The sequence below is a fragment of the Aricia agestis genome, chromosome 13 (genome assembly GCF_905147365.1).
Source record: "Aricia agestis chromosome 13, ilAriAges1.1, whole genome shotgun sequence".
NCBI classification, from domain to species: Eukaryota; Metazoa; Arthropoda; class Insecta; order Lepidoptera; family Lycaenidae; genus Aricia; species Aricia agestis.
The window spans coordinates 3,619,801-3,646,876 of record NC_056418.1 but is presented as its reverse complement, the minus strand read 5'-3'; the positions used below and the strand labels follow the sequence as shown (position 1 = coordinate 3,646,876).

The window sequence follows — 27,076 nt, the reverse complement described above, 5'->3', positions numbered from 1 at the left end:
ATACTAGAATCATGATAATATTGATGCGTGTAATATCTGCCATTTTGATTTTTATCTCGGAAAAATATACGGTTTTGATCAATCTGCAAGATCGTAGTACACAGAGTACACAGCTGTTTTAATGAAACCAAAATGCATCTTTGTTTGTTCTTCAATCCAGTAATTTTTTTATCAAACAGCTGATAAATAAAACTTTTAGATACTACCTGACTTTTATTATAGTATTGACCAATCACAAAGCTCGACGTTGATTTGTTAATGTTAATATTTAGGAAATTTTGTAGTTTGAAGGTAAAGGGACTGTAACGAACAAGGAATATAGTTGCATGATAATAGTAAAGTTCTGATATCAAACATCTCTAATATTATAAAATATGTACTATCATAAAATGGCAAAACAAACCAATTTCACTAAACCACAATATTGATATTGGATCAGTAAAACATGTTAATATTGTTACATTATCATAGGTGAGAGAGCCATGCTTCGGCACGAATGGGCCGGCTCGACCGGAGAAATACCACAGAAAACCGGCGTGAAACAGCGCTTGCGCTGTGTTTCGCCGAGTGAGTGAGTTTACCGGAGGCCCAATCCCCTACCCTATTCCCTTCCCTACCCACCCCTATTCTCTTCCCATCACTGCCCTCCCCTATGACCCTATTCCCATTTAAAAGGCCGGCAACGCACCTGTAGCTCTTCTGATGCTGCGAGTGTCCATGGGCGACGGAAGTTGCTTTCCATTAGGTGACCCGTTTGCTCATTTGCCCCCCTTATTTCATAAAAAAAAAATTAAAATATATCTCAACAGAATCTAATTAAAAATGGATTTATTCACATTTTCAACACGGAGCGGAGAAGGTAGCGTATTTTATGAAAGGAATATCTAATGAAATCTCTACGAGTACCGTGGCTCCATTGTGTAGCGCGTATTAAGAAAGCCACAATTGGACAAATATTTGAATTTTAAACGAGTCGTATCGAATTTCTACGGTACCGTAATAGAGCTGGAACTAGGGTTGCCAACTTCATAAAATCGAGTTTTAATAAACTTAGTTTCTTCAAAGAATCTGCTGAAGAATAGACAACTGGACAGATTTTTATATATCTATAAAACTGTCAATTTTTCCAACTAATGATTACTGTACGCTGTAATGCAAGCCAGCTATAATTGAATTATCCATCTGTAAAACTTTTAAACTCTATAGATTTGGCGCAATTTTCACATTATTAAATATCAGTTTTTTGGATCGTCATGTCATCTTTCTAGCCCTAAAGTTATTCGGTCCCAGGAAAAAATAACTGTATATCTACGATATTATTGACCCCATTGCTTTATACTAGTCGGCTAACTGAGCTAATCTTTATATTTCAGAGATAACCCTAACTTGGCCACTTGATTTCGTTTCCGACATAACGACTGGAATGGGGCGTGGTAATGCTGTTTTAAAATAGGCTATCATCATTCCATGCTTTCTTCTATCTTGGAATTCGTTATTGTCATGGATTATGGAAATGTTCGCATTATTAAAGTTTACATTTAATTTTCTAGATCGTCCTGTAATGGGTAGCGATCATTATTTGCTAAAATGTTAAGATAATTTAACAAGGCATTGAGAATGTTTATTTGAGTAATCTGTTGTACTGCTGATTGTATTTTTTAACCCTTAATTCGACCCTAAATAGCGGGCTATACGTTTACTTCAAAAAATTCTAGCTCGTAAATTATTCCATATTTTAATGAGGTTTCTTTATTATACTATTAAAAAACTCTTCTAATTTTTAGAAAAAAATACTATTGTATATGTTTGAAAGAAAAATAATATAAAAAATCGAAAAGTGTAAAAGAAAGTCGATCGTATGCAGGATACGTTTTTAAATAATGTTATTTAAGATATTTTTAATGGTCTAAGTTACACTTTAGCAATAATTATTAATTATCAACTATCTGAATCATGCGACTGAATAATAATTTGGACAAATCTGCTTTCATATCATACCTATAATTATGCCTAAAGTATACGTCTAGCCGATTATACATTGCCGCTTTCTCTGAAATCACACTACGAAATTCTATGTATAGCGGGTTTCACTTGTTTCATCCCCAATAAATGTCGCTGTTTAAGCAAATCGATATAACAATCTATAGAAACAGCTATTATTTGTCCCAACTTAGCCTAAAAACGAATTAATTCTTCTAAATTTATTTTATTTAAAAAAAAAATGTAATGTGCTCTGAATCAGAGTTGCATAGCAGTATACGTATACATATATATTGGATGTTTGTTTTGTAGGAAACTGGCAATCTATAATATACTATACTATCATTTTCTCGAAAATTGTCAAATAGGGATTTTTTTAATATTTTTCTGCACATCTTTAGACACTAAAGGAAAGGTATATGAACAAAAAAAATTAAAAATCACGAAAAAATTTCCGTCGAATTAAGGGTTAAATATAAAGACTTTTCGTCAACTTTGGATGATTTAAACATTATTTTAAGAGTACTGAGTGAAGTACTTTTTTAACACTTTAGAGTTTGAGATTTTAAATATAGCCCAATAACAAAATCAAAAAATACTGCATTCAACCAAAAGACAATGCAGTAAAGTCTGGTCTTAGAATGAAAGATAAAAACCTACTTCTCTTCTTCGAATCTTTATTAAGTATTATTTTTAGTATCCAAACAAGCATAACCACAGCCTTCACAAAAACACAACCACTTATCTAAAATAAAATCTGCAAATCATAACTCGCTGAAAATAATGCCTCTAAAGGAATCGCGGAACGAGTAATCTAGTTCAGGAGCTTTGTGAGGACATCTCGGGGCCTTTTGTGTAAGACAATTATCGTCGGGACTAAAAACGTATTTGAAGCGTTACGCCTGCTCCTGATCCGCTTTAATTAGGCTCTTTGTTTGGAAAAGAAAGAGATTCGAGATTTTTTTTTTAACGACATATTCATTTTTTGGGCGGTAACTCTTGAAAGTCAGTGACATAAAAATATGGTGACTCACCATTGGTGAGTGATAATATATAAAGTGATATGTAAATAACACATTATATAAATAACATTAAAAATATTCTATGATCCCAACATAACCTTACTGAGCAGGTTATTTGATAAAAAGTATTTTTCAATTAAAACATTGCAAATGGGTTGTTTCAAAACTTTTAAACTTAATTTTATTTTTTACATACTACTTGCTTGTTCATAAATTGAATCAAAATAAACAGACGAAAAGAAAAATGTAATTTACAAGTAACAAAAAACAAGCGTGCAAACGATACTGATGAACGAACATTAAATTCAATTCAATTCTGTAACTGTTATATAAAACGAAGCAAAGCAAATACATTTTGATTAAAAACCAATAATAGCCTTTGAATGGGAGTAATTAGGGTCGTTCCATAACGATCGATCAAATAATATGGGTGATGATAAATTGCGGGTTTATAATATGACGATTACAACGAAAGTCGATTATAATAAGCCATTGTGATACTTTAAAATGGATTTTACGAATTTGAATAGTTCAAAATAGTTTTATTAATCATTACAAGATTAAAATAATTAAAACAAGATTAAAAGATCTATTGCGAGGAAGTTATTTAAAACTAGCTGTCCCGGCAAACATTGTTTTGCCATATAAATAATTTTTGCTATGAAAAGTAGATGTTGGCCAATTCTCAGACCTACTCAATATGCTCACAAAATTTCATGATAATCGGCCAAGCCGTTTCGGAGGAGTATGGCAACGAATACTGTAACACGAGAATTTTATATATTAGATTTAAAAATTGGCATTAAATTCATACCAAAGGCTCCAAGTATCGTTACAGCAAACATCTAAATCGTCTTTAGAAAACCGCTAAAGTCCTTTATTAAAAAAAGCATAAAGAGTAACAGGCAGATTCGATTTAATTTATTTTTACAATTTGAAGATAAGTTTATGGACGTCATATAGCTGTACTGCAACATTTACACTCTCAACAACTTCTTGGCGTTTGTCTTAAGGCGCTGTGGTTGTTGCAACTACGTAAAATGGGTTTTTTAAAACACGTTTTTAGTAAAGGAAATGTCATTATTTAAGTATAAAATAAGTACCGTTTTAAAATTAAGAAAATGTCCTATACGCAAAGGTATATCAGTACACAATTTGAAAAATTCTGCTCGATAGAAAAAAATCTCAAAGATGTCTGTTATAACGCTGTTTTTCATAATTAAATCATTTTATGGCTAAATTACACACTTTCTAGAAAAACACAAAAAATGAAGTATATGTGTCGTAACCTAACGTAAACGATTTGATATATTTGATTTGTGTAATACTAAAAACAAATGGTTTTTACACCTATTTTCTATTATCAAGGCACGCGGCGAGCGCGCAACAGCCACTGTACAAGGCGCGCTGATATGAATGTTATTTTAATGTCCTTAACGTCGATATTCGTACTGATAGACATCGACCTGCTTATTTGAGGGACTACTGGGCCTTAAATCAATTCTAGCATCATCATCATAACCATTACTTTCAATAACACCAAAGATAAGTGGCCTACTAAATAATTCTGATATATCGCAACATAAACAGCAAAAGGCAGTTACAATAAGAGCTAATATGCCCTGGCATCTCCCTAACTCAGGGGATGAATATTATATAAGAGATAATAGAACAGCTGACTCTCCCTAGACGGTTTTTCTTCCGACTTATGATGTAAATGCCTGTGATCAGTATTATGAAGTTTACTCAGGATGTTTATTGCATTTAGCTTGGTATAATCTTTATTAATTAAACAGACGAACCAAAATTCGTTTACCGAGTGGGAACCGTAAATTTTTTCGGGACAAAACGTATATTATAAATTTTGTATTCGCATATTTACGTGAATGGTACAGTTTTTAAAGAATCATGGCCAAATTTGTATAGGAGCTGGACTCGACTTTTATTTTTGATGTCCCAAAATAAACTATAGTTAGATTTGGTTGTTTTTATGCTCTAAACATAATTCCGTTTGAGAATTATGTCTAAATAGCCACGATTTTTTATAATAATTAATAACGTTTACAATTATTTTGAGGTTAGACTTAAGAACTACCTTTTTCCCGACTGCGGTGTGGCCTACAAGTGTATATTCGGCGATCTCGTTTCTAATTATTTCAATTTTTCCTAGAGTATTACCCAAATAATAGAACGAATGCGAATGATCGCCGGCTGTCAGAACATAACGAAACTAAAATATATTGATCTTTTTTTTGTGGCTATTTATATACACATTTCTAATGATTTTCGATGCCTTAAAATATTAGGGAATTTTTGCTACTAATGGCATATCGGGAAGCCACCGCCCACCTGGTACGATTTGGCCATTGTTCTTTACGCGATGATTTAGAGAAATAGAAGGAAATACAATCAAATATTGCCTCCTCATATTCTCAACTTTCAAGTATAACACGAAAACCAAACAGCTACGTGAAAAATAACTACGAAATAACTTTGAACAAAGAATGCAATGCAACGCTCAATTAAAATATACGTTTTTCTTTTATTCACACCTTTTTAATTGAACAAAGAAATATTAATTAGGCAAATGATCAATGGAAAGGAATTATCAAAATGAATATTTCTTTTGTGAGCGCGCATTCAATACGCGTATGAACCAGGTATTCTAAACATTTCACAAAACACGTGCACAAAGCTCCTCTAATTAGCTTTAAGCGCGAGCGAGCTTTCACGTATTCTCATTACGAAATGTGGGCGCAATTACCAAAAAAGCTCACTTTTAATAAGGTGTTAAGTTTCGTTGTTTACGATGTCAACTTATCGCGCTTAAAGCTTTTTGTGGTGCTTTTTTATTTCGTTTAATTTCGGTTTTATTGCCTTTTAATTTAAAACGGGTTTTTGATTTGAATTTTAACTTTTATTTTAAACTTTTTTTTTTGGTTTGGCTTTTTCACTCCTATTGGTTTCATGAATTTATTCCTATAAACATACCTCTTTCTATCGACAGAAAAATTTACGCTTGACTTTAACTCTTGTTAAAAAATATATCAAACTAAATAAAAAATCCTTTTAAAAACGGTAAGTTTTTAAGGCTCAACCCGTCCAGTGACAGACCAGACAGTATTTGCGGACCTGAAAGCGTCTTTTGTGCGTTTTTCAGACTCATTATAAGCTATCTCAGCGAGACGGAGAAATGTACACATGATAATTAATGCACAGCGCTTCGGGCGAGCGAGCTTGTTTGAAAAACGTCTTAGGGTTTGTTCACACAGAAGCGCAAGCATGCGTTTAATTTTTTTTAATACAAAAGAGGAACAATTTTATGGATAACACCGCGTTTTGCTTAGGGCTAGTTAGCATCGAAACGAATGAGATGATACAATTTTAAACTAACCATTCTTCAAGTTTATTTCCCGAAAAATGCTGGGAATTTGCAAAAAATACGAAGGTGTGATACATTATAAGCTGCGATAAAAAAATTTTAACACAATAAAAATATTTTAGCCAATAAAAAATTCGCAGAAATGGCCATAAATTATAAATGGGCATAAAGGATTCAATATGAATTATAACTTATAACACAATTTCACGGAATAAATTGGTTTCTGTAATATCATACGTTTGTAATGAATTGTATAATTATTATTATTGTAATTTCATACGCGTAATTCCAATTAAATTAAAGTACCATGGTTTTACTTAATTTATATAAAAATAATAAAATTCATGTTGACACCGGGAGGCATCAATTATTTTTTTCTATTAACAGCAGTTTTCGAGTATAAACTTTTAGCATCGTAATTGTATACGTTTTTGCGATTGGTAAAAATGTGTTAGCTAGCGGTAAGACACATAACCTGATGAAAAAGACGGTGGGAGAATACAACGTGACATTTTAGTGATTGTTTTCCTGCAGCAGAACGATTTACCTACAGTAGTAGGTACGATCCAATCATAAAAGTTATTTTTCGAAAATTAAAAATATTTTGTACTAAATGACGCCCGCAACTCCGTTGCGCCAAAATTCGTTTATCGCGCGGGAACCGCACATTTTTCTATATTAAATAAAAATTATCCTATGTCCTTTCTAGGGACTCAAAATGCTCTCATGCCAAATTTCAGCAAAATCGTTTGAGCGGTTTGAGAGTGAAGAGGTAACAGACAAACAGACAGACACACTTTCGCATTTGTAATATTAGTGTGGATGACGTTCCATATACTATGGCAACTTTATGCCGATACAGGCGCGAGCGGCTATGACCCGGCCGAATTTTATTTATGATTTGAATAAAAAAATCTTCACAAATTCATTGTACTACTAAGATAGAATCATTTTACTGCGGGAAAACAACCATTAAAATTTCACGCAGTATACAGAGTGGCGAATACAGGTGATCGCATATTCATCAGCACGCACGCGCCGTACGCGCGACATTTTAACATTCGTTGTATGAAACGATGTGAAACCTCGCACATTCGTCCGCACCGTACGCGCCGCATTTCGTGTACATTGCGGTGCGTTCGACGCGTACGGCTACGGTACTGACAAAATAAATTATGTGCGATCAGCTTATGAGAATATTCCACTCTTTCTTCTTTCCACCTCGTGAGTCGTGACGAAAATGTATGCTAGTGGCTGGTGTTTCGTTTCATTTTTAGTTATGTCGGCACCCCCGGAGTGCAACCGATTTGTAACCCTGGGTGGGTTAAAAAATCTGTCTATCAAATTTTAATATCGTCATTTGTTTCATAGTGATGAAAGTGTAGAAAATTATAAACAAGTCTTATAAGTGAGCAAAACTTAAAAAAAAACTTTACAAAATCTCGTCATGAAATTTTAACTTTTAAAATCTCTGAAAAAGGGGTTTACAGCACTTCTGGGCTCCATAAAAGCGGGATATAAAAAGTTTTATTTTTTAATCAAAAAACTTCTGAACATTTAATGTATATCCTGTGCAAGTTTCATTATACAGATTGTGCAGACACAGAGCCTTCCTCAAGAGTCCGACGTAAAAAGTTGTGTCTGAGCACGCCATTACTCTGTGGAATGGACCATTTGTTAAACGTACGAGTAAAAATTACTTACAAGTTTTTTAAATTTATGTTTAAAATCTGGATAACTTTGATAGTGTTTTTCATATAATATGTACAGTGTTCATTCTTGATGAAAATTACTTCGTCATTGTTCTAGGAGTAGAGTCTGTCATTGTTTTAGGATAAAACGGTAATGTTTTATTCCAATTTTTTTTTTTTTTTTACTTTTATTGTAATAAAAACATAATAATATAAATATACCTACTGGATTCTGACCGCAACGTAGTTGCACCAAAATACTATTATTATCAAACTGTACATATTTTAAATACGTCAGGAAACTATCATAACCTATCACCGATGGCCTTTGTTGGGTCTCAAAGTATACAGTAATACCAACATTTCATGAAAATAATAATGATTGGTTCAGCGGTCTAAGCGTAATAAAATTAACATAGGGTGAAGCCAAACGGGATTTGTGAGTAGTGAGTCGCAGAATTTCGGTCGCGTAAACTACTTTTCATATAAATCATGACTTACAAAATTACGCTCGTGTGAATCAAACAGAACTTTTGTATGAAACTGAATGCAGCAGAATTTCTGCCAGCCGAAATTCTGCGACTCACAACTCATAAATTACGCTCGTTTGGCTTCACCCTTAAACATCAAACACACACGCATTACGCAATGAAAAAACTGATGTGGAAGTAAAAATGCATTTTAAAACAAATTGATTCAATTTAACAGCAAAACAGAAAACTGGACGGAAAATATTGCGGCAGTACACTTGTCTTAGCCGTAATGTGCTGTCAGGACAGACAAAGGACGTTTTTAAAAAGATTGTGAAAATATGGCCGCCTATTGTTTAGCGTTATTTAAATTTTCCCTTTCATTCCTCTGTTTTGTGGAGGATACAGGTGCTATTGTTCTACGAATAGATGTTACAGTATTATTTTGTCACGAGTTTGGATTATTGTGATTGTCATTAGATGATACACGAAAACTCATTGTGGTAGAAATTTGAGGTACACGAGCAAACACCTAATTGAAAACAGAAACCACTCATGGGAACAATGGAAATATCAAAGGAGTCAAAGATAGGTCCTGATTCACTTTGATTAGAGCACATGCAGATGATTAGTGCAGGTGATTAGTAATTAGGAGAAAGCCAGTGTGGACAGTGACCGATAAGTGCAAGTTCTTTATTTTCTCCAAATCACTAATCACGTACAGTCTACACTAATCGTTTGCACTCGCACTAATCAAAGTGAATTCATACCCTAAACTCGAAGTGAAGGAAGTTTTCAAACCAGAAGATATTATGATTTTGACAATTTGTACAGTCTACCTTTTTATTTATTATTATGATGAATCAGGACAAAATAAAAACAAAAAGTTTTGTCAAAAATATTAGTGTTAACATCTTTTATAACACCTTTTACATTTTTTAAATAAAAATGGCACATTTTCAGACCTACTTGGGTAGACAAAATGTCAACAAAATTTGTCTATCAATTTTGGAGGAGTTTGGCAACTAGAATAAATTAAAATTAAACTTATTAGGGTTATAGTACCTACCCATACTAATTTTATAAATGCGAAAGTGTGTCTGTCCCTTTGTTACCTCTTCACACCCAAACCGCTGAACCAATTTTTCTGAGATTTGGTATGGAGATACTTTGAGTCCGGGAACGGAAATAGGAAAAATGTACGGTTTCGTATAAACGAACTTTGGCGCAAATTTGGCGGAGTTGCGGGCGTCGTTCAGTTTACTATTCTGTATTTGCTATATTCTGTATTAACTTTACAATATAACCCAAGCACTCAGCAGTTACATAATATTCTGCTAGTGACATTAATACGGTTGTCAGGACTCTGTGCTCGGTCAGACCCGACGCCCGACGCACTCAACATAAATCTTGAAGAATACTTTTATGACACATTATATAATTTTATTGTGACGTAAAATTGAAGTTATTTGAGACGCAATTAAACAATTAGAAAAAAATAGCTGCTTTATGCTGCTAATTTGATTTAAAATTGCATTAAATCTAATAACACAGCTAAATCTATTTGTAACGTTTTTCGCTTTATAAGATCACTAAAATACTTCATTATCATTTTAATAAAAATCTTTTATGCGTAATGGTGATTAAAAATACGCCCAAAATTCGGTGGGTTATATTGTCCATTGTGTGTGTGTCTGTCTGTCCATCTATATGTCTGTCTATTACTTCTTTACCCAAATTGCATTTGCTTTTTGGTATAGATACTTTGAGTTCTGGGAAAGAACATAAGATATTTTTATCGCGAAAAAATTGCGGTAAACGAGTTTTGGCGCAACGGAGTTGCGGGCAACATTTAGTACATCTCATAAAACTTATACAACTTCCCAACTCACATAATAATCATTGTCTACAGCCTGCAACAGAACATACTTCGGCGACGTGGGCCGAACCTACGAGTTGGAAGTGCGAAGACCACGGGAGGACCACCTGCCCTTCCTCTGTGATCTCAACTTTACCGCGCTGGGAGGAAACTATGGAGACATCATACAGGTGAGGATAACCCCGTATTAGTTAAATTATTTACTCAAGCTTAGATTTTGTGTAACCTTTGTTTGCGATGGAAAAGCTATTTGATACATTATGTCCTCTTCCATATACTAATCCTGAAGTGATTTCATACTAATATTAACGAGAAAGTTTGTCAGTCGGTTACTTTTCAACTAATCTCGATAAAATCCGGTGTGGAGATTTGAGTTGACATAGCTTGAACCCCAAAACCAAAAAAGAGTTAGTATATTTGTTTTTATACCAAAAAAATGCAGGGTCTTTATGTACCACCGGGAAAATTGATTCCTAGGCAGATGACAGACCAACGTCATTAATTGGTCGGATCATGCCAATTCAATGTTAAGTGTCATCTGTCGGCTGGGTCTGACGTAACGCGACCAAACTACGTAGGTCCCCTATCTGACTAGGAATCAACTTCTCTGATAGTACATCTAGTATTTGTACTTGTCTTCCTTAGAAAACAATGTATTATCAATTTCATAGGCCAGATTAATTAGGTTTGCAGTTATTTAAAGTTTTTAAAATATATTTCACAGAAGTACAAATTCAAATAGAAACGCAGCGTTGCCGCTAACGACACCAGCTTTTTAATCTTTAGCTTAATGACATACTCTAACTCATCTCGAATAGAGGCAACCACAGAAATAAATTAAGATAGAACGGCTAGGCGGGTGGAGTACGCGTGTTTCAATTTTGCACAAGTGAGCAAAATTTGTTGAACGTTCATTTAGTCAGCGCGCACGTCTCGACTTGATTACACCGGAGCGGTTGTGCAAAAATGCCTCATTGTGCAGTGTCTAATTGTAAAAACAGAAGTACGAAAGTGAATCGGTCAAAAGGAGGTATTTCTTTCGACGGGTAAGTTATTTGTTCTAACTAAATGCAAAGCAAAACTTGACACGACCGATTCCTTAGCAACGCACGCGCGTCACCGTTCTATCTTGATTTATTTCTGTGGAGGCGACACTAAAATATTTAGAGCAATTACCAGTCCCTTTCATAAGACGCATTTGTATAACGAGGGTCCACGAAAAGGTTAAACCCTTAAGTTAGAGCCAGATAAATATTCATACAGCTTATTACATTGACCGTAAATACACGACTTTACTGTGGGCCGTAATATCAATATCCTATATTTATATTATATTTTTATGTTACCGTAAAAATACTTCTCATCCGTAATAACCATATCCTTTAATCCTATCTCCTGGATAGAGATAACGTGTGTTTCGGATGGAATTAGGGAATAGGTTTTTTTATAACATAAGGGGCAAATGGGCTAACGGGTCACCTGATGGAAAGCAACTACCGTCGCCCATGAACACTCGCAACATCAGAAGAGCTGCAGGTGCGTTGCCAGCCTTTTAAGAGGGAATAGGGTAATAGGGGAGGATAGGGAAGGGAATTGGGCCTCCGGTAAACTCACTCACTCGGCGAAACACAGTGCAAGCGCTGTTTCACGCCGGTTTTCTGTGAGAACGTGGTATTTCTCCGATCGAGCCTGCCCATTCGTGCCGAAGCATGGCTCTTCCACGTATTGTCCAGCTACTCCCTCCGGACACGCTATAGATTATATTATAATGTTCTTTGTCGCGATCATTGCATTGTTTATTTTGTAAGCAGAACACTGTTATGTTAAAATTTCTTTGATCAAGAATTTCGTGCGTTGTTAACAATATAAACAGTTATTAATAAAACTTTCATCTGGTTTTCGTTGCTTATACCATATAATGGATGACGTTTAATTGAGTCCGTACTCAGATATCTACATTTAGTGATATTGAATTTAATGAAGAGTTGAAGAGAAAAATTAAAATGTATGGAAAGAGAAATAGAGAGTTGTGCTAAGAAAAACAAAACAATAACTCCAGAAAAATATAATTAAAAAATTAATATAGCTTACGTAAGCTTTAGCGGATTAAGCTCTCGAACGAAATCTTATTTCACACTTTTATGACCACGCTTGAGAAGCTGAGCTCTAAAATTTTCAAAATGAACTCATAAGACGCCATATTGTTTTGACGTCGGCGCCTTGCACTGGCATTTATTAAAATCTATAGTTTTGATCTTAACAATACTTTTATGGGAGTGCTGGCGTTGAGTGCTTATTGTAGTTGTCTGAAAACTAGAATTCTTTACCAAGGACTCGTGGAGAGTACTTTGATTATGACGTGAGTGCGTTCTGCATAGACTGGAATACAAATAATGATTGATGAATCTTCGGGTACTTATAAAATTAAATTTTAGCAAATTAGTTCACCCGCGTTCAAATCTGTCACCTCAGTCCACCACTGACTACGGCCGCTAGAAAGCAACGGAAATGTCAGGAATAAGAAAAGGCCTCCACGAAAAAATTCGTTTATGTCAAAATCAATGATTCAAATTCTAATTCTAATTCTTTATTGATCATCACGATTTGTTTCTTTTTGTGGTAGGAGGCGCATAGGAGACGCATAGCAACATCGAACTTTTTTACCCCCTGTCTCGACAAAAACTCATCTGTTGTAGTCGCGATCATGCACGAAAAAAATATAAACAAGTTTGTTTCTGGAAATCATATCGAAGACTTTACATTATAAGCCATTAAGTTGGCCGGCAACACACCTGCAGCTCTTCTGATGTTGCGAGTGTCCATGGGCGACGGTAGTTGCATTTCATCAGGTGACCCGTTTGCTCGTTTGCCTCTTATTTTATTAAAAAATACTTTTGTTGCAGCTAACATTCGACACGTTCACCGTGGGCAAGTTCGTGTCCTTCACATCGGACGGCTGCCCCGACGGTCACATGACCATCGTGGAGCGGTCACCGTCACCACCGACCGGACAGTGGTGCGGATCCGCCTGGGGCTACACGGTGTACTTCAGCGAGTCAGACTCCATCAATATGACGCTGAGACTGGATAGATTGAGTCAGCAGGTGAGTTATAGTAGAGCATGTCAGTCAATACTTGATACATGCTAACCGCGTTGGTGGGCTGCTTATTCCAATTTTGAATGGCTCATTCAAAAAAAGTTGCAACGTAAACCCTAAGGTCCAAATAAGCTTTTACTGTTTGGAATAGCTCTATTCTATCACGTAGATGTACATAGGTTGAACACAATAAGGGTAAAAGAATTTAATACTAAGGTTATAATTTAGCTAAAAGTTTTCAACATACCTTGATGACAATGTTCAAACTTACGTGCTTGTTCGTCTCGTCTCAAACCGCTATTTTAATATAACTTTGACAATTTAAGATGTTTAATACGCATACGTCTGAATTCCTCAGAATACACGTAACATCAATTTTAACTTTCAGAATCAAATAGATTACTTATTTATGAATCATAAATTTTACAACAAAATTAACATAAATGTATTATCAACTAGCTGTTTCTATCTAAATTTATTTGTAAAATCCTGCAGATGCTGTTTCTTTTCGCGCGGCAAAGAGTTGCCGTAGCATAATCTATATCAGTAGTAAACTTTATCAAAATAGTCCCGCCGTTTTATGCAGGAAAGGACAAGGGAAATAGGAATTATTTATTAAATCTGTCAGTGAGGCACCAGTTATACCTTACTGCGATAGAAAAGTTAAGATTTTTGAGCGCATACAAAATAATATTATGTATGTGTGAATATTTTGGCACGCTATTAATGGTTTTGCTTTTCATCTTACAAGGCATTCTTCAAGTGCTCTGATTAGCAGTGTAACTGCAGGGCCCACAATTGGAATTTTAATGGTCAGATTTTATAGGGACTACAATAGTTTAATGTGCATTAACGTTTGACATTTCCGATAAATTCATTATCGTTATTCAAATAAAATTATGTGCATTTAAATATGCTGATGCAGCCTTTGGCAAGTGAAATGAAAATTTCATGTACGTTTGTAATCGAGTTCGTATTGGGTTAAGTTAATTAATCGACAATAAAGTTTAATTATAAGTAAATAAAAAAGTAATGTCAGTTACACTCACACAATGGGGATTGTCTTTTTTTTTAATTTGGCTCATTACAAAAACATTTCGAGGAATAAGGTCAGTGATGGTTTTTCTGTATATAAACGAAAAAAATACCCATTAGTTACTTACATTTTAGAACAAATACGTTTAACCTTTGTTTGACCTTCAATGGCGTTAAATTAGCAATAAATTCGACCAACATTACGTTTCAAACTTTTGGTTAGCTTCTCGTATCCGCTTTCACATAATGAGAACTTGCATTTGACGAACCAGCCATTATAAATAAGATTGAAAGGAAATTTAAAACATACTGTAGAGGTCAATCGGCGGCAGATGATGCCGTCAGAGCGAAACTTTAAAAATTTATTGAAAAAAAACTAGCCAATGAATTTCAAAATTATTTAATTTATATTCTTAAAATACCCTATTTTAACGAAAAAAATGTTTTTTTTTTGGATAATGCCCATTTTGTGTATAGATGTCGCCCGCAATGTCTGCGCAGGTATAATATTTTGTCCGAATAATATGTTTATCTTTTCCCGAGATTCAACGTATGTATAAACCAAATTCACAAAAATCTGAAAAATGAAAACGAAACAACAGAAGCAAGCATCCATTTTTCACGGTAGAAAGAAGGAGTACTAATTCGAGATCTCTACGCTTTCTACTCTCCTACGCTAACTAGGTATTCTCCTACGCTTAACCGGCTACTCTCCCTCCGTCTTACGAATTTTCGATTAGATCACATATCCTAAAGCGAGTTTGTCATTTACCTATCCCAAAAGTTTACCACGCCGCTAAAGAAGTTTTATTTGAAACGCCAATACATAATATTACCACTGTAAAGTTTTTTGTTCGAATAAATATAATTTTAATTATTTACAATACCCATAGACATAGATCAAGATACATACCGCATGTCGCTCCATTTGTATACATGTTGTACAGCTCAATACGGCACTTTTAGGCATTTAGGCATTTTTAAAATTCCGATTGACGTCCGATTCTGATAGCAGAGTAAAGAACAGACTTTCGGAAGACGAGCATTGCTCGTCGTTTGGGAACGCGATATGGCACGATATGGTCTTATGGTCATTTTTTGAAACTGAAAAATAAACAGCATCTTGACAGAACTCTCTTCATGTTATTTTATTTCGATATAAAATTGAATGTACTGTCACTTCTTGTTGGAAATTCATGTTCAATTAAATTATTATACACTTTCCTTGCACTTATTCCACTTTATTTTTGTAGATTTATTTCAAAATTATTATATATATACACGACCGGTTTTGAAGACCTGATGATTATTTCTTCGAAATCGGTCGTATATATAATAATGTTGTAATAAATTTATTAAAATAAACTATAAAGTGGAATAAGTGCAAGGAAAGTGTATAATTGTTTAATTATTTTGTTTCGTTTAAGAGACAGTCGCAATGTATGAACAACCATAGAATAAAGTAGTCTCTCTCAATTTATATGTACCGCCATAGACAGGACGTCTTCCGTTCCGCAGTTTTATTCAACGACAACTTTTTTTATCCCGAGCCGGGTTTTATTAAATCAGGCATGGCGTCCTCGGAGACAATGTTTCTATTGAGTTAAGGAACTGTGTAAAAATTTAATAAGAGTAAATTTAATACAAGATATACTTTGCGACTGTAATTCCTTTTTCATGAGTTTTCATCAACTTAAATTTAATTATAAAATTTATCTTTGCTTTTTAAAAAGCTTGTTTTGATGTATTGTGTTCATTTAATAAATATAGTAAACGCTTTATTAAAATACATATTTAAAAAATATTAAGATGTTGTTGACAACAGTTAAGTTGACTGAATTTCAGTGCTCTAATATCTTATATCTTTAAACGAGCAATTCTTGTATATATATATATACATATATGTCTTTTTATTACATACACTTTGTCTGGTAATTAGTAATTAATAAATCCATACTAATATTATAAATGTGGAAGTGTGTCTATCTGTAACCTCTTCACGCCCAAATCACAGAACTGATTTTACTAAAATGAGATGAACTTCGTGGCCCGGGAAAGGACATAATATTATTAAGATCATTTTTATCCCGAAAAATGTACGGTTTATAAATGAGTTGCGGGTGTGATCCAGTAACTATAATAATTTCAATATTTATTCGTAGGTATCGCTAGGCTCCAATTAACAACATTTTTTCCTGTAATGTGCGCAAACACTCGCAGTTTTGGTGTTTGTGTTGGTGCATCAAAGGCCGACGTTAAACTTCAAATAAAAATATTATTTGTAGTTGCCAGGCGCAAACAGGAAAGTCCCTCTTTGGCTAGTGTCAATATTTACGAAAATATTTGTTACGTACTGTAATGTCAATTTAACAAAGGGAGTTGCTATTTTGGTTCATTTTTGTGACTAAAAACGACAAATTTTTCACGTAGTTATTTTATTTTTATTTAGTTGTCAGGTTTATGGAAAATCCATAAAGATGCAATCTGATCGACAAATAAGATTGTCTATGCGTCGGTTTGACTTGGGCATGTATATTGTATAGTCGGTTCTGTGCCTGGTCGCCAGTCGTGTCGGTCTAACTAGTTTACAAAATTAGAGGAAGAGTGAAAGCTTTTCTAAATTAGGACACACTAACTTCACCGAAACCGGTATGGGAGGTATCGTGGTAATGCTATGTAGTCAGTTTTTTAGTGTGAGTTGTGACTGTTAAAAATTTATGATCGTTTAAGATATATAAGTTTTAAAGTAATAATTGTTAAGGTGACGCCTTGATAATTTGGCTGCAGCGATATCGAAGTTTCTCAACAATGACTAAAGCTAAGAAATTAAAGTTCATTGTCAGTATTCATCATGTCTTTATCTTTGAATTACCCATAGCATAACACGATTGGTCAACTTTCATAAATAAAATAATTAATTAAAAAATCTATACATATAAATAAAATTGGAGTGTCTGTTTGTAATATTGAAAGAACCGTTTTTTACTACATGCATATGAATGTACATACGGTACATATACCAAAATAGCACTTTTTACAAATTTTGTCTGTCTGTATGTCTGTCTGTTTGTTCCGGCTAATTTCTGAAACGGCTGGGGCAATTTTAACGGGACTTTTTTTGGCAGATATAATAAGGAGTAACTTAGAAAACAAGCGATGTTAAACATATCCAAAACGATTTTTTACTTTAATGCGGCGTCACCTAAAATTAACGTTAACATGAAAAGGATACTCACAGAAGCATACAAGAATCAGTTGTAAAATACATTAGCATATTTACATGACAGGATATTATACAACCTAAGTGTTCTCTAGGTGCCAGGGGGAAAGTGGGTGAAAAAGGGGTGAAGAGGGGTGAAAATGGATGTAAGCATTGTGCACATTTAGATCAAAGATGTCTAGCTCTCAAATAATACACTTAATGCACTTCGGTTACGTCGTACACTCGTAGCAACGTATACCGTAATATCTTCTAACGAATGACGTAACCAGCATCGTAGAATATGACTAGATGACGCCTGGAAGTCCATTGTACCCGTTCCTTCCACTTGACACCATCAAAACGACACCACGGTGATGTCATATTATGGAATTTCTAGTCCACATGATACCACCGACTATTAGTGATATAGAAAAAAAGTATGGGGGGTAGGTCCATACTTAGATCGGAAACTCAATTTTATTCTCACCAAACACAATATTATTATATTATGTGTTTGGTGGTGTAATTATTATGTTGGTCATAATTTATGAGATTTAAAAAAGCCAAAGACAATAATGCAAAAAGCATTATTATGTTAACGTTATACTTAATATAAAGTATACAATTTTTTGAATTATAAAATTTGATAAATATATTCTCATATTCAGGCAAAAATTTTGCAAATGGCTTAACCATTAGTTACAATAATTCCATTAAATAATTAATTGTTTTGCGGTAAAGTACAAAAGCTTTCGACGCGTAATTGTGAAATACGCAATGGTTAGGCGCCATTGGTATAATCCACTTATTAGCGAATATTACGTATGTAATATTTTACGTTTGTGCATTTAAAGTCAAATAATACATTAAGGAATGTGCAGGAACTATTGATGCCAGTACATAATATAATCAATCCATCGTTATCCATTTTTATGCACATAATCTATGTATCTATATATATATATATTTAAGAGGGAATAGGGTTATCCATTTTTATGTATCATAAAAATGGATAACCCTATTCCCTCTTAAAAGGCCGGCAACGCACTTGCAGCTCTTCTGATGCTGCGAGTGTCCATGGGCGACGGAAGTTGCTTTCCACCAGGTGACCCGTTTGCTCGTTTGCCCCTTATTTCATAAAAAAAAACATAAAAATAGATAACGCTAAAACTCGAAATGGTCTAATTTGTCTTAAAATATTCGTAGGAGTCCAGGGAAGGTTTTAAAGTGACACGAAGTTCACCGGGACAGCTAGTAATTATTTATAAATGATACAAAATGTATTCAGAAAATAACACAAATGAATAATTATATGTCAGAGTTTTAATGTTTTAAAAGGTGCACCGACGTTATCCGTGAAAATACGAGAAAATCTACTAGAAAATCATGAATACTTTCAGACATGATTTAATGCAGCGTCTACTCTTTCTTGACCGACTGTAAATTATAGGATATAATATTATGGAGAATTATAGGTTTTCAGTGCGGCGACCGTATCAAGAAATTATGTAACGAAAATAACCTAACACCTCCGTCGGAGTCGGGTGGAGTACCCCCACTCCGCCGAAACAACGGTGTGGCTTTGTCAGACTTCGGCATGGTGTTTGTGTGCGTGCAACTAGATGTATACGATATATTGATAATAAAAGCTATACAATAGCTTTACCGCGGCAATCCCCGAGTGCCACACGTATTTTACTCAATAATTTGTAGAATATTTGTCCAAAAGCAATTCTTACACAATAGTAATATCGATCAGGCCTCGAAAGAGCCACGATAAACAATACACACAGATAATGGCCTATACTTTGTCTATAATTACACCCACAATAGTGACGGACCCACATTATTATCCAATGTTTGTATGTACCAAACAAAGTTATGGTAGTTGAGGGATAACTTTTTTGGATCAAATACGTCATTCTTTTGTATGTCCGTTTTAATCATCCAATGACTAATAAAGCGATTAAATGGTAATTATTTGGCAGTCTACGTATGCTAAGCCATATAGTTGCTAAGCTAGTGGTCTGTTTTTAATAAAATTGTGTCAAAAAAAATTATGTTTGTTATTATTTTTAGCAATATTCCGCGAAATAAACTTCCACCTTTAAATAAGTGAGTGTACGCATAGGCATGCGTACAACACCTCCCTCCTCCCACACTGCCTATGCGTACACTCGCATGCAAGAAACTGCAAACACCACCACCACACAAGCAATAATGTTGGCAAATCCGTGCAAGGCCCCTCACCACCATGCAGGTTGAAAACCTCGACGCGCGTTTCGCCCCAACACCGGAGCATCCTCAGGATGTGGACTCTACGAACAACGTCCGCCAATGACTTGACGGACGTAACGACGTGGGAGAGGAGGGAGGTGCTGTACGCATGCCTATGCGTACACTCACTCATTCACTTAAAGGTTGAGGTTTATTTCGCGGAATATCGCTAAAAATAATAAAAAAGTAAATTTTAAGCTATGGATTTCCGCAAAATAACGCCTGATTCTATTAACTATTTAAAATTGTGTCAATAGATTAGTAGTGATGCGGCGGGTAACGTCTCGTTTTGCTACAGTAAAAAAGCAAATTATTTCCAAATCATATTCCACAAGCATCTATATAAATGCACAATAATAATACTTCCTAAATAATGCAAGACAAAATAACAGCTGTCTAATCTACAACTTCAAAAAAGTTTAAACAATTAATTAATTAACCTTTATACCTCGAAAGATAAATATGAACTCGATAAATATTCCACGTGTTTTTCATCGATTAATTCGAGGCCATCCCTACAGTATAATTAAAATATCTAGAGTTTTCGACATTAATTGCACCTGTACTGTCATACATTATTCTGAAAACTATTATTTATCGTAAAAGCCTTTCCAAATTACCGCAATTAAAGTTTGCTATCAGTTGACATTGTCTGTGGTTTGAAGTTATCTCTTATATTATATCCGCGTACTCCTTTAATTTTATATGCATATTCAGTGGGTCTGAGAGTCAGCTACTGGGCACTTTTTTATATTGATAAGTGCATTTGTTGAATAAATAATAGTAAATTATTACAACTCGAGACTGACGGCGACCATTGTTTGTGCGACGGGGTAGCGATGGACGTTGCCATGGTGACATACTTATTTAGTCACTTCAATATAATAATATGGGTGAAATACTTAATATGGCAAAGAAACGTTTGCCGGGACAGCTAGTATTTAGTTTAATAGTAATGGTGTAAATATAACCTTAACGCCTCCGTGGTCTAGTGGTTAGAGCGTCGCTCTCGACTCCGGAGGTCGTGGGTTCGAATCGGGATTCGAACCCATGACCTCCGGACAACGTTTCCAACGCGGGCGTTGGAAACATGTTATTTCCAAGTTTGGTTAGGACAATGCAGGCTGATCACCTGATTGTCTGACAAGTAAGATGATCCATGCGTCGGATGGGCATGTAAAAAGTCGGTCCTGCGCCTGATCTCTCGCCAGTCGTGTCGGTCTTCCGTCCCACTGGGTTATGAGAGTAAAAAGGAATAGAGAGTGCTCTTGTGTACTGCGCACACACTTGGGCACTATAAAATTACTCCCGCGTACCTGGTCTGGTTTCAATGAAAGCGGCCACCGTCACCGAAACCGGTGTGGGGAGTATTATTATTATTAAATATAACCTAGTATACTGGCTTGTACTCATCTTTACAATAATTACATTCTATTGAACTGTTTTTAAAATTATTTTTTTTAATACCAACTTAGCATATACAATTAAAATCTTATGGGTAACGGGTAAGTCAAAACCACACGGTCTAAAAACTTTCTAAAACGTTATTAATGGAAGCCCCCGTCAAAACCTGCAACGCAACGAGAACTAAATACAAGTCGATCTTTACAAATGATCTGTATTTATCTTCATTAAGACCTGCCCCCGCTAGCTCGCGCCCTGACTTTGCTCATATTTCACATGGTTTAACGGCTGGCTGGCTCTCCTTTATGCGTCGGGGGATACGATCAATTAATTAAGCTATCATTACGCCATTCCCCTAATCATTATAATGAATTTGGGTCTGATTCAATTATTTTTGGAAATAAGGATTGACGTTGCAAAGGTTGGAAAAGAATTTTGGTGTAATCTATGAAAATTAGGCTTTTATTGATCTGAATTAAACGTGTCTATACTTAAGATCTTAAAATATATCGATATTATGTTTATATTATATTTTACGAACTACTCGAACGGATTGATATAATTGGTTTTAACTACAAATCAGAATATTAATAATATAATGTACTAAGAATTAAAATTTATTTAGATTTTCCTCTTGTTCCTATATATTACGAGCTTTTGCCCGCGGCTTCGCTCGCGTTAAGAAGTATTATTATATACAAACTTTCATCCCCTATTTGAACCCCTTGGGGTTGGAATTTATCAAAATCCTTTCTTAGCGGATGCCTACGTCATAACATCTACCTGCATGCCAAATTTCAGCCCGATCCGTCCAGTGGTTTGGGCTGTGCGGTGATAGATCACTATGTCAATCAGTCAGTCACCTTTGAGTTTTATATATTATATAGATTTTACCACGATAAGGCTTGGTTCACACGGCACAATCCTGCACGTTTCCTTCGCGTTTTGTTTGCAGTATACGTCTTAACGAATAAATAGTGGCGCATACAATGTATATAGAACCATTCACACCTTGATTGTATACTGCGCGATTTGTTGCAGTTCAATCGACGCGTGAATAGTTCTTTAAACTGCTTTATGAAAATGCGACAGTTACGATTATTTGCTGACTGATTACAGTTACCCCAATATTAATATACTCTATTGTTTCAGGGTGTCGGCTACAACTTCGACTTCAAACTCGCGTACAAGTTCCTCCGACGTGCCGAAGCGCGACTTCGCTACGGCAACACCACTGTCGGCGCGTGGCGCGGCGAGCGAGTTGGGGGGAGCTACTGCGACCGCATATTGACTGACTGTGACCTGAAAGCCTGCCGCATACAGTCGCCCAACTTCCCCGGGGTGTACCCTAGAAATGCGACGTGTACATACCGCATAGAACATACCAAGGTAACTACTGAAAATAAAATAAGTTTTGTAAGCTCTACCAGATTTAAACAATCGTGCGAGTCGCTAGGCGAGTCGAAAGTACAAGGCGAGAGTGTGAATGGACGCTTGCGTCTCGCCTCACGACTCGTAGCCCTCACTTCCAGCAAGATTTCTTGGCACACGTCAAATAACCGTACTTTTTGGCACGCGTCAAAGAAATACCGACGACTTTTACGCCGAATGCAACGCACCTACCGAGTGCAGAGGCGAGACAGTACTTTCGGCAAGATTGTTATGGATGTGCTCGGCCGAGGGCAATGTCCCACCCTACTCGGGAGGTGTAACCAGGCCATTTAGCCGAAACTTTTTCGTTTTCGCTTCGTTATAGAATCGCCAATCAAAATGTATGGAATTGACATAAGACGTGTCGAACTTCAACGTCATATTAACGAACGCTTATGTCAATTCCATACATTTTCATCGGCGATTCTATAACGAAGCGAAAACGTAAAGATTGTGGCTCACCCCCTGGCTGGTACTCGATTCACGAGGCGTGTCGCATTGCGAGCCGATATTGTAAATCTAGTACGAAGCAACTCCGCTTACAACGCATGGCGTTGCGAGCAACTTACTTACTCTGGAACCGCATATTATTCGGCCGCAGTCGCATACGGCGGATGGTCAACCGTATACGTTCGTCCAATTACCCAAGACATGCATTTGGCATAACCGCATATAATACGCCAATTAGAGCAAGAATCCTTGAACTAAATGCGGAAGACATACAGTCCCAGTTTCTTTATGAATCTACACTAGGAAGAATAACTGTGTCAAAAAACTGTTTCCACGAAATACACACCAATAATAATAATAGCTCCCACACCGGGTTCGGTGACGGTGGCCGGTTTCATTGAAACCAGGCCAGCTAGTGTATGCGCAGTACACAAGAACACTCTCTACTCCTTTACTCTCATAACCCAGTGGGACGGAAGACCGACACGACCGGCGAGAGATCAGGCGCAGGACCGACTTTTTACATGCCCATCCGACGCATGGATCATCTTACTTGTCAGACAATCAGGTGATCAGCCTCCATTGTCCTAACCAAACTTAGAAATAACATGTTTCCAACGCGGGAATCGAACCCACGACCTCCGAGTCAAGAGCCGCGCTCTGTACCACTAGACCACGGAGGCATACTTTTAGTTGGTCATACTCGGGTCACACATGAAATTGGCGTTGCCCTAGCTACGTATTTATGACACTAATTGGAGCTATATTTGAGCGGCCGTTCTACAAAATGGTATTTCGATGATTTATTGCCTTTCGCATACCCACATAATAGAACCATTTTGAAAATAAAACCAACAATCGATGTCGAGAGCATAGGCACAAATGCTAATGACATCCTCGTTTTAGATATTACACCACTCGAACTCACTTCCCCCACTCGAACCCACTACCCCATACTATATATGTAAAATACTACATATATGTAAAATGGGTTAAGTGCGTCAGGAATTTACATCAAAACGAGTATTTCATACAGGTCTGCGGTCGCGGTTGTTTATATTAATATTTAATTTAAAATTCGCACCACTACATACCGCAGTCCCATATACGATGCACATAATGTATGAGGCTCGGCGAAATTGAATTTTAATGTGCACACCCAAGGATTAATTTCGATTGAACTTGCAGATTCCTGCGGATAAACATGTGCTGCTGGCCGTGCGACAGACGAACAGCCACAAAATACATATCAAGGATCAAATCGTGAAGTACGATAGGAGCCAGAGAGTTCTCAAGTAAGTAAGAATAACTTCTGTGTCATTTATTATTGCAATTTTTTTTTCATAAGAGTTAGTCCAAGGCGTATTCACCTGTTTATTTCTCGGAATTAGGCTTTGTTGCAGGAATGCCGTTCTTAGACAACTTTTACGGACATTAAAATCATGTACCAGAAACTACAGCATTTGAAGAGTAGGTATGAGCTATGACTGTGCCCAAGAAAAATTGTATGCAAAAGCCTTTTTTTTCGAAAGCATGGAAAAGATACTGCGGTTGAATGTCATTGCAAATATTATGTTAACTATATAAGACCGCGTAACTAAGATTCACATTACATAGAAACTTTAGAACGGGTCACAGTTGTATCAAGTTACTAATAAATAAAAGTATTGTAGCTCATTATTCAAAAAGTGTATTTAAAAAAAAAACTCTTTTTTATTAAAAAAAATGAGTTTGCGTTTAAGAGTTGAATTTCCCACCAATTCTAAACTATGTATAATACCTGGTAACTAGTAAGGCCATACTTATACAAGTTTCAAAATTATGTCCCAGTGCCTGAACCGCAGAATAACTTATGAAATTGCGGCTGAAAATTTGTGACTGCGGCGGCAAACGCTACGTTACACACAATATAAATTCTAACGGCCGTCGAGCTAATAAACGCATTCACAGTCAACAAAGCTTTTGTTAATTTTTTTTGTTGCTTACGTAGATTTTTAAAGCTGGAATTTTTGATTGTATTAGAGGGTTCAAACATTTTGGTATGGAGCCTGGCATATCTAGCCGCCGGCTATTTTGATTTTTTTTTCAAAATTTCCGAGCAAATTTAGAAGTAAAGATCGCCATATTATGAGTCCAAAGGACACAAATGGCGATCTTTACTTCCAAATATCTCGGAAACGTGACACTTTGCGATACCATGTTATATAACATTTTTTGTTTGTATAAGCGTACTCTATCCAAATATACCACTTTTATTGTGCTCAGAAATTTTGAAAAAAAATCAAGATCGCCACAAAAGTATTACCACCCCTTTACTATTTTTTTTCCAAAAGTACTTTTAAAGGTTTCTAGCACATTCCTTTTATACGTGGGAGAGCCATGCTTCGGCACGAATGGGCCTGTTCGACCGGATAAATACCACGTTCTCACAGAAAACCGGCGTGAAACAGCGCTTGCGCTGTGTTTCACCGAGTGAGTGAGTTTACCGGAGGCCCAATCCCCTAACCCCTACCCTATTCCCTTCCCTACCCTCAACTATTCCCTTCCCTTCCCTCCCCTATTACCCTATTCCCTCTTAAAAGGTCGGCAACGCACTTGCAGCTCTTCTGATGCTGCGAGTGTCCATGGGCGACGGAAGTTGCTTTCCATCAGGTGACCCGTTTGCTCGTTTGCCCCCTTATTTCATAAAAAAAAAAAATATAGTAAAATAAGCATTCGCCTTAGTTCATTTATGCCCACATTCTGTCCTACTCTTGTCGACAAGATTACAGCGTCTCAACTTGTTCCTCTAGAATCTGGGACCAATGCAACGTGGTCCAGGACTACCTGACCGTCTGGGACGGGGCTACGCGCGACTCGCCCGTACTCGTCCGGCTGTGTGGCGGGGATGCTGTCCCTGACATCGTCAGCAGAGGCCCTCACATGCTGCTGGAGTTCCACACCTCGCCGTATGACAACCCCTTCCACCCGGTCCCTTTGAGCTACCTCCCGGGATTCGAGCTGGAAGTCCAGGTTAGTAAGTCTAGGTTAAAACAGCTCTGGATTTACGTAGAGATATACCTAGGCAGTATAGACCATGGCCTATCGGCGGCAGCGTCCTATGGCGTCCTAGGATGGCGTCCTATGTACGAAACATAGGGGAGGCAAAATTAAAGTGGCCTAAACTCATAAAAATATAAATTGGGCCCTGGTTATAAAGCCTAAAATCTCATCAATGAACTGAGAAAATTTTTGTAAAAGACCTAAGCTACATCCAAAAAAATTGCTATTTAAGTAGATTTAAATAAGCCTATCTCCAAAAAAAGACTAAATATGGCAAGATAGTCTTACGAACTTTCGATCAGTTCACATACGACGTACGTCCGACACCTTTAACATTTTTGCCAGTACAGACATACTGAACAAAATTAGCTCACATATTCTGAATATATCACAGTTCAAATGCAAAGAAAAATAAACTTATAAAAAAGGTCAAAATCGTTATAAACTTAAACCAAAAATGTAAGCTACATTTTCACTTCAATAAAGTCTATCTTTTCACAAAACTTGACTTAATTTAAACAATTACGTGTGGAAAATTAAACTCTATTTAGCGTAAACTAGAGTCGACAATCGGAATACTAATGGTAATGGAGATATTTCTGTCTACCGTGATATACAAGTATCGAATTGCATTATCGCTAAAACTAATGGGATACGAATATTGCTAGATATACGCTCCGCACGATTTCATCGTAAAATTAGTTTAGTTAGTT

At 36.0% G+C, this 27,076-nt stretch overlaps 1 protein-coding gene across 1 annotated transcript in view; it reads left to right on the top strand.

Moving 5' to 3' along the window:
* Positions 1 to 27,076, top strand: part of LOC121733259 — a 49,556-nt gene that overhangs the window by 695 nt on the left and 21,785 nt on the right. Inside the window, exons 2-6 of the mRNA XM_042123476.1 lie at positions 10,458 to 10,594; positions 13,328 to 13,528; positions 22,593 to 22,829; positions 24,510 to 24,616; positions 26,114 to 26,333. Of these exons, the coding sequence (XP_041979410.1) occupies positions 10,458 to 10,594; positions 13,328 to 13,528; positions 22,593 to 22,829; positions 24,510 to 24,616; positions 26,114 to 26,333 (902 nt within the window). The remainder of the gene's footprint in view (positions 1 to 10,457; positions 10,595 to 13,327; positions 13,529 to 22,592; positions 22,830 to 24,509; positions 24,617 to 26,113; positions 26,334 to 27,076) is intronic.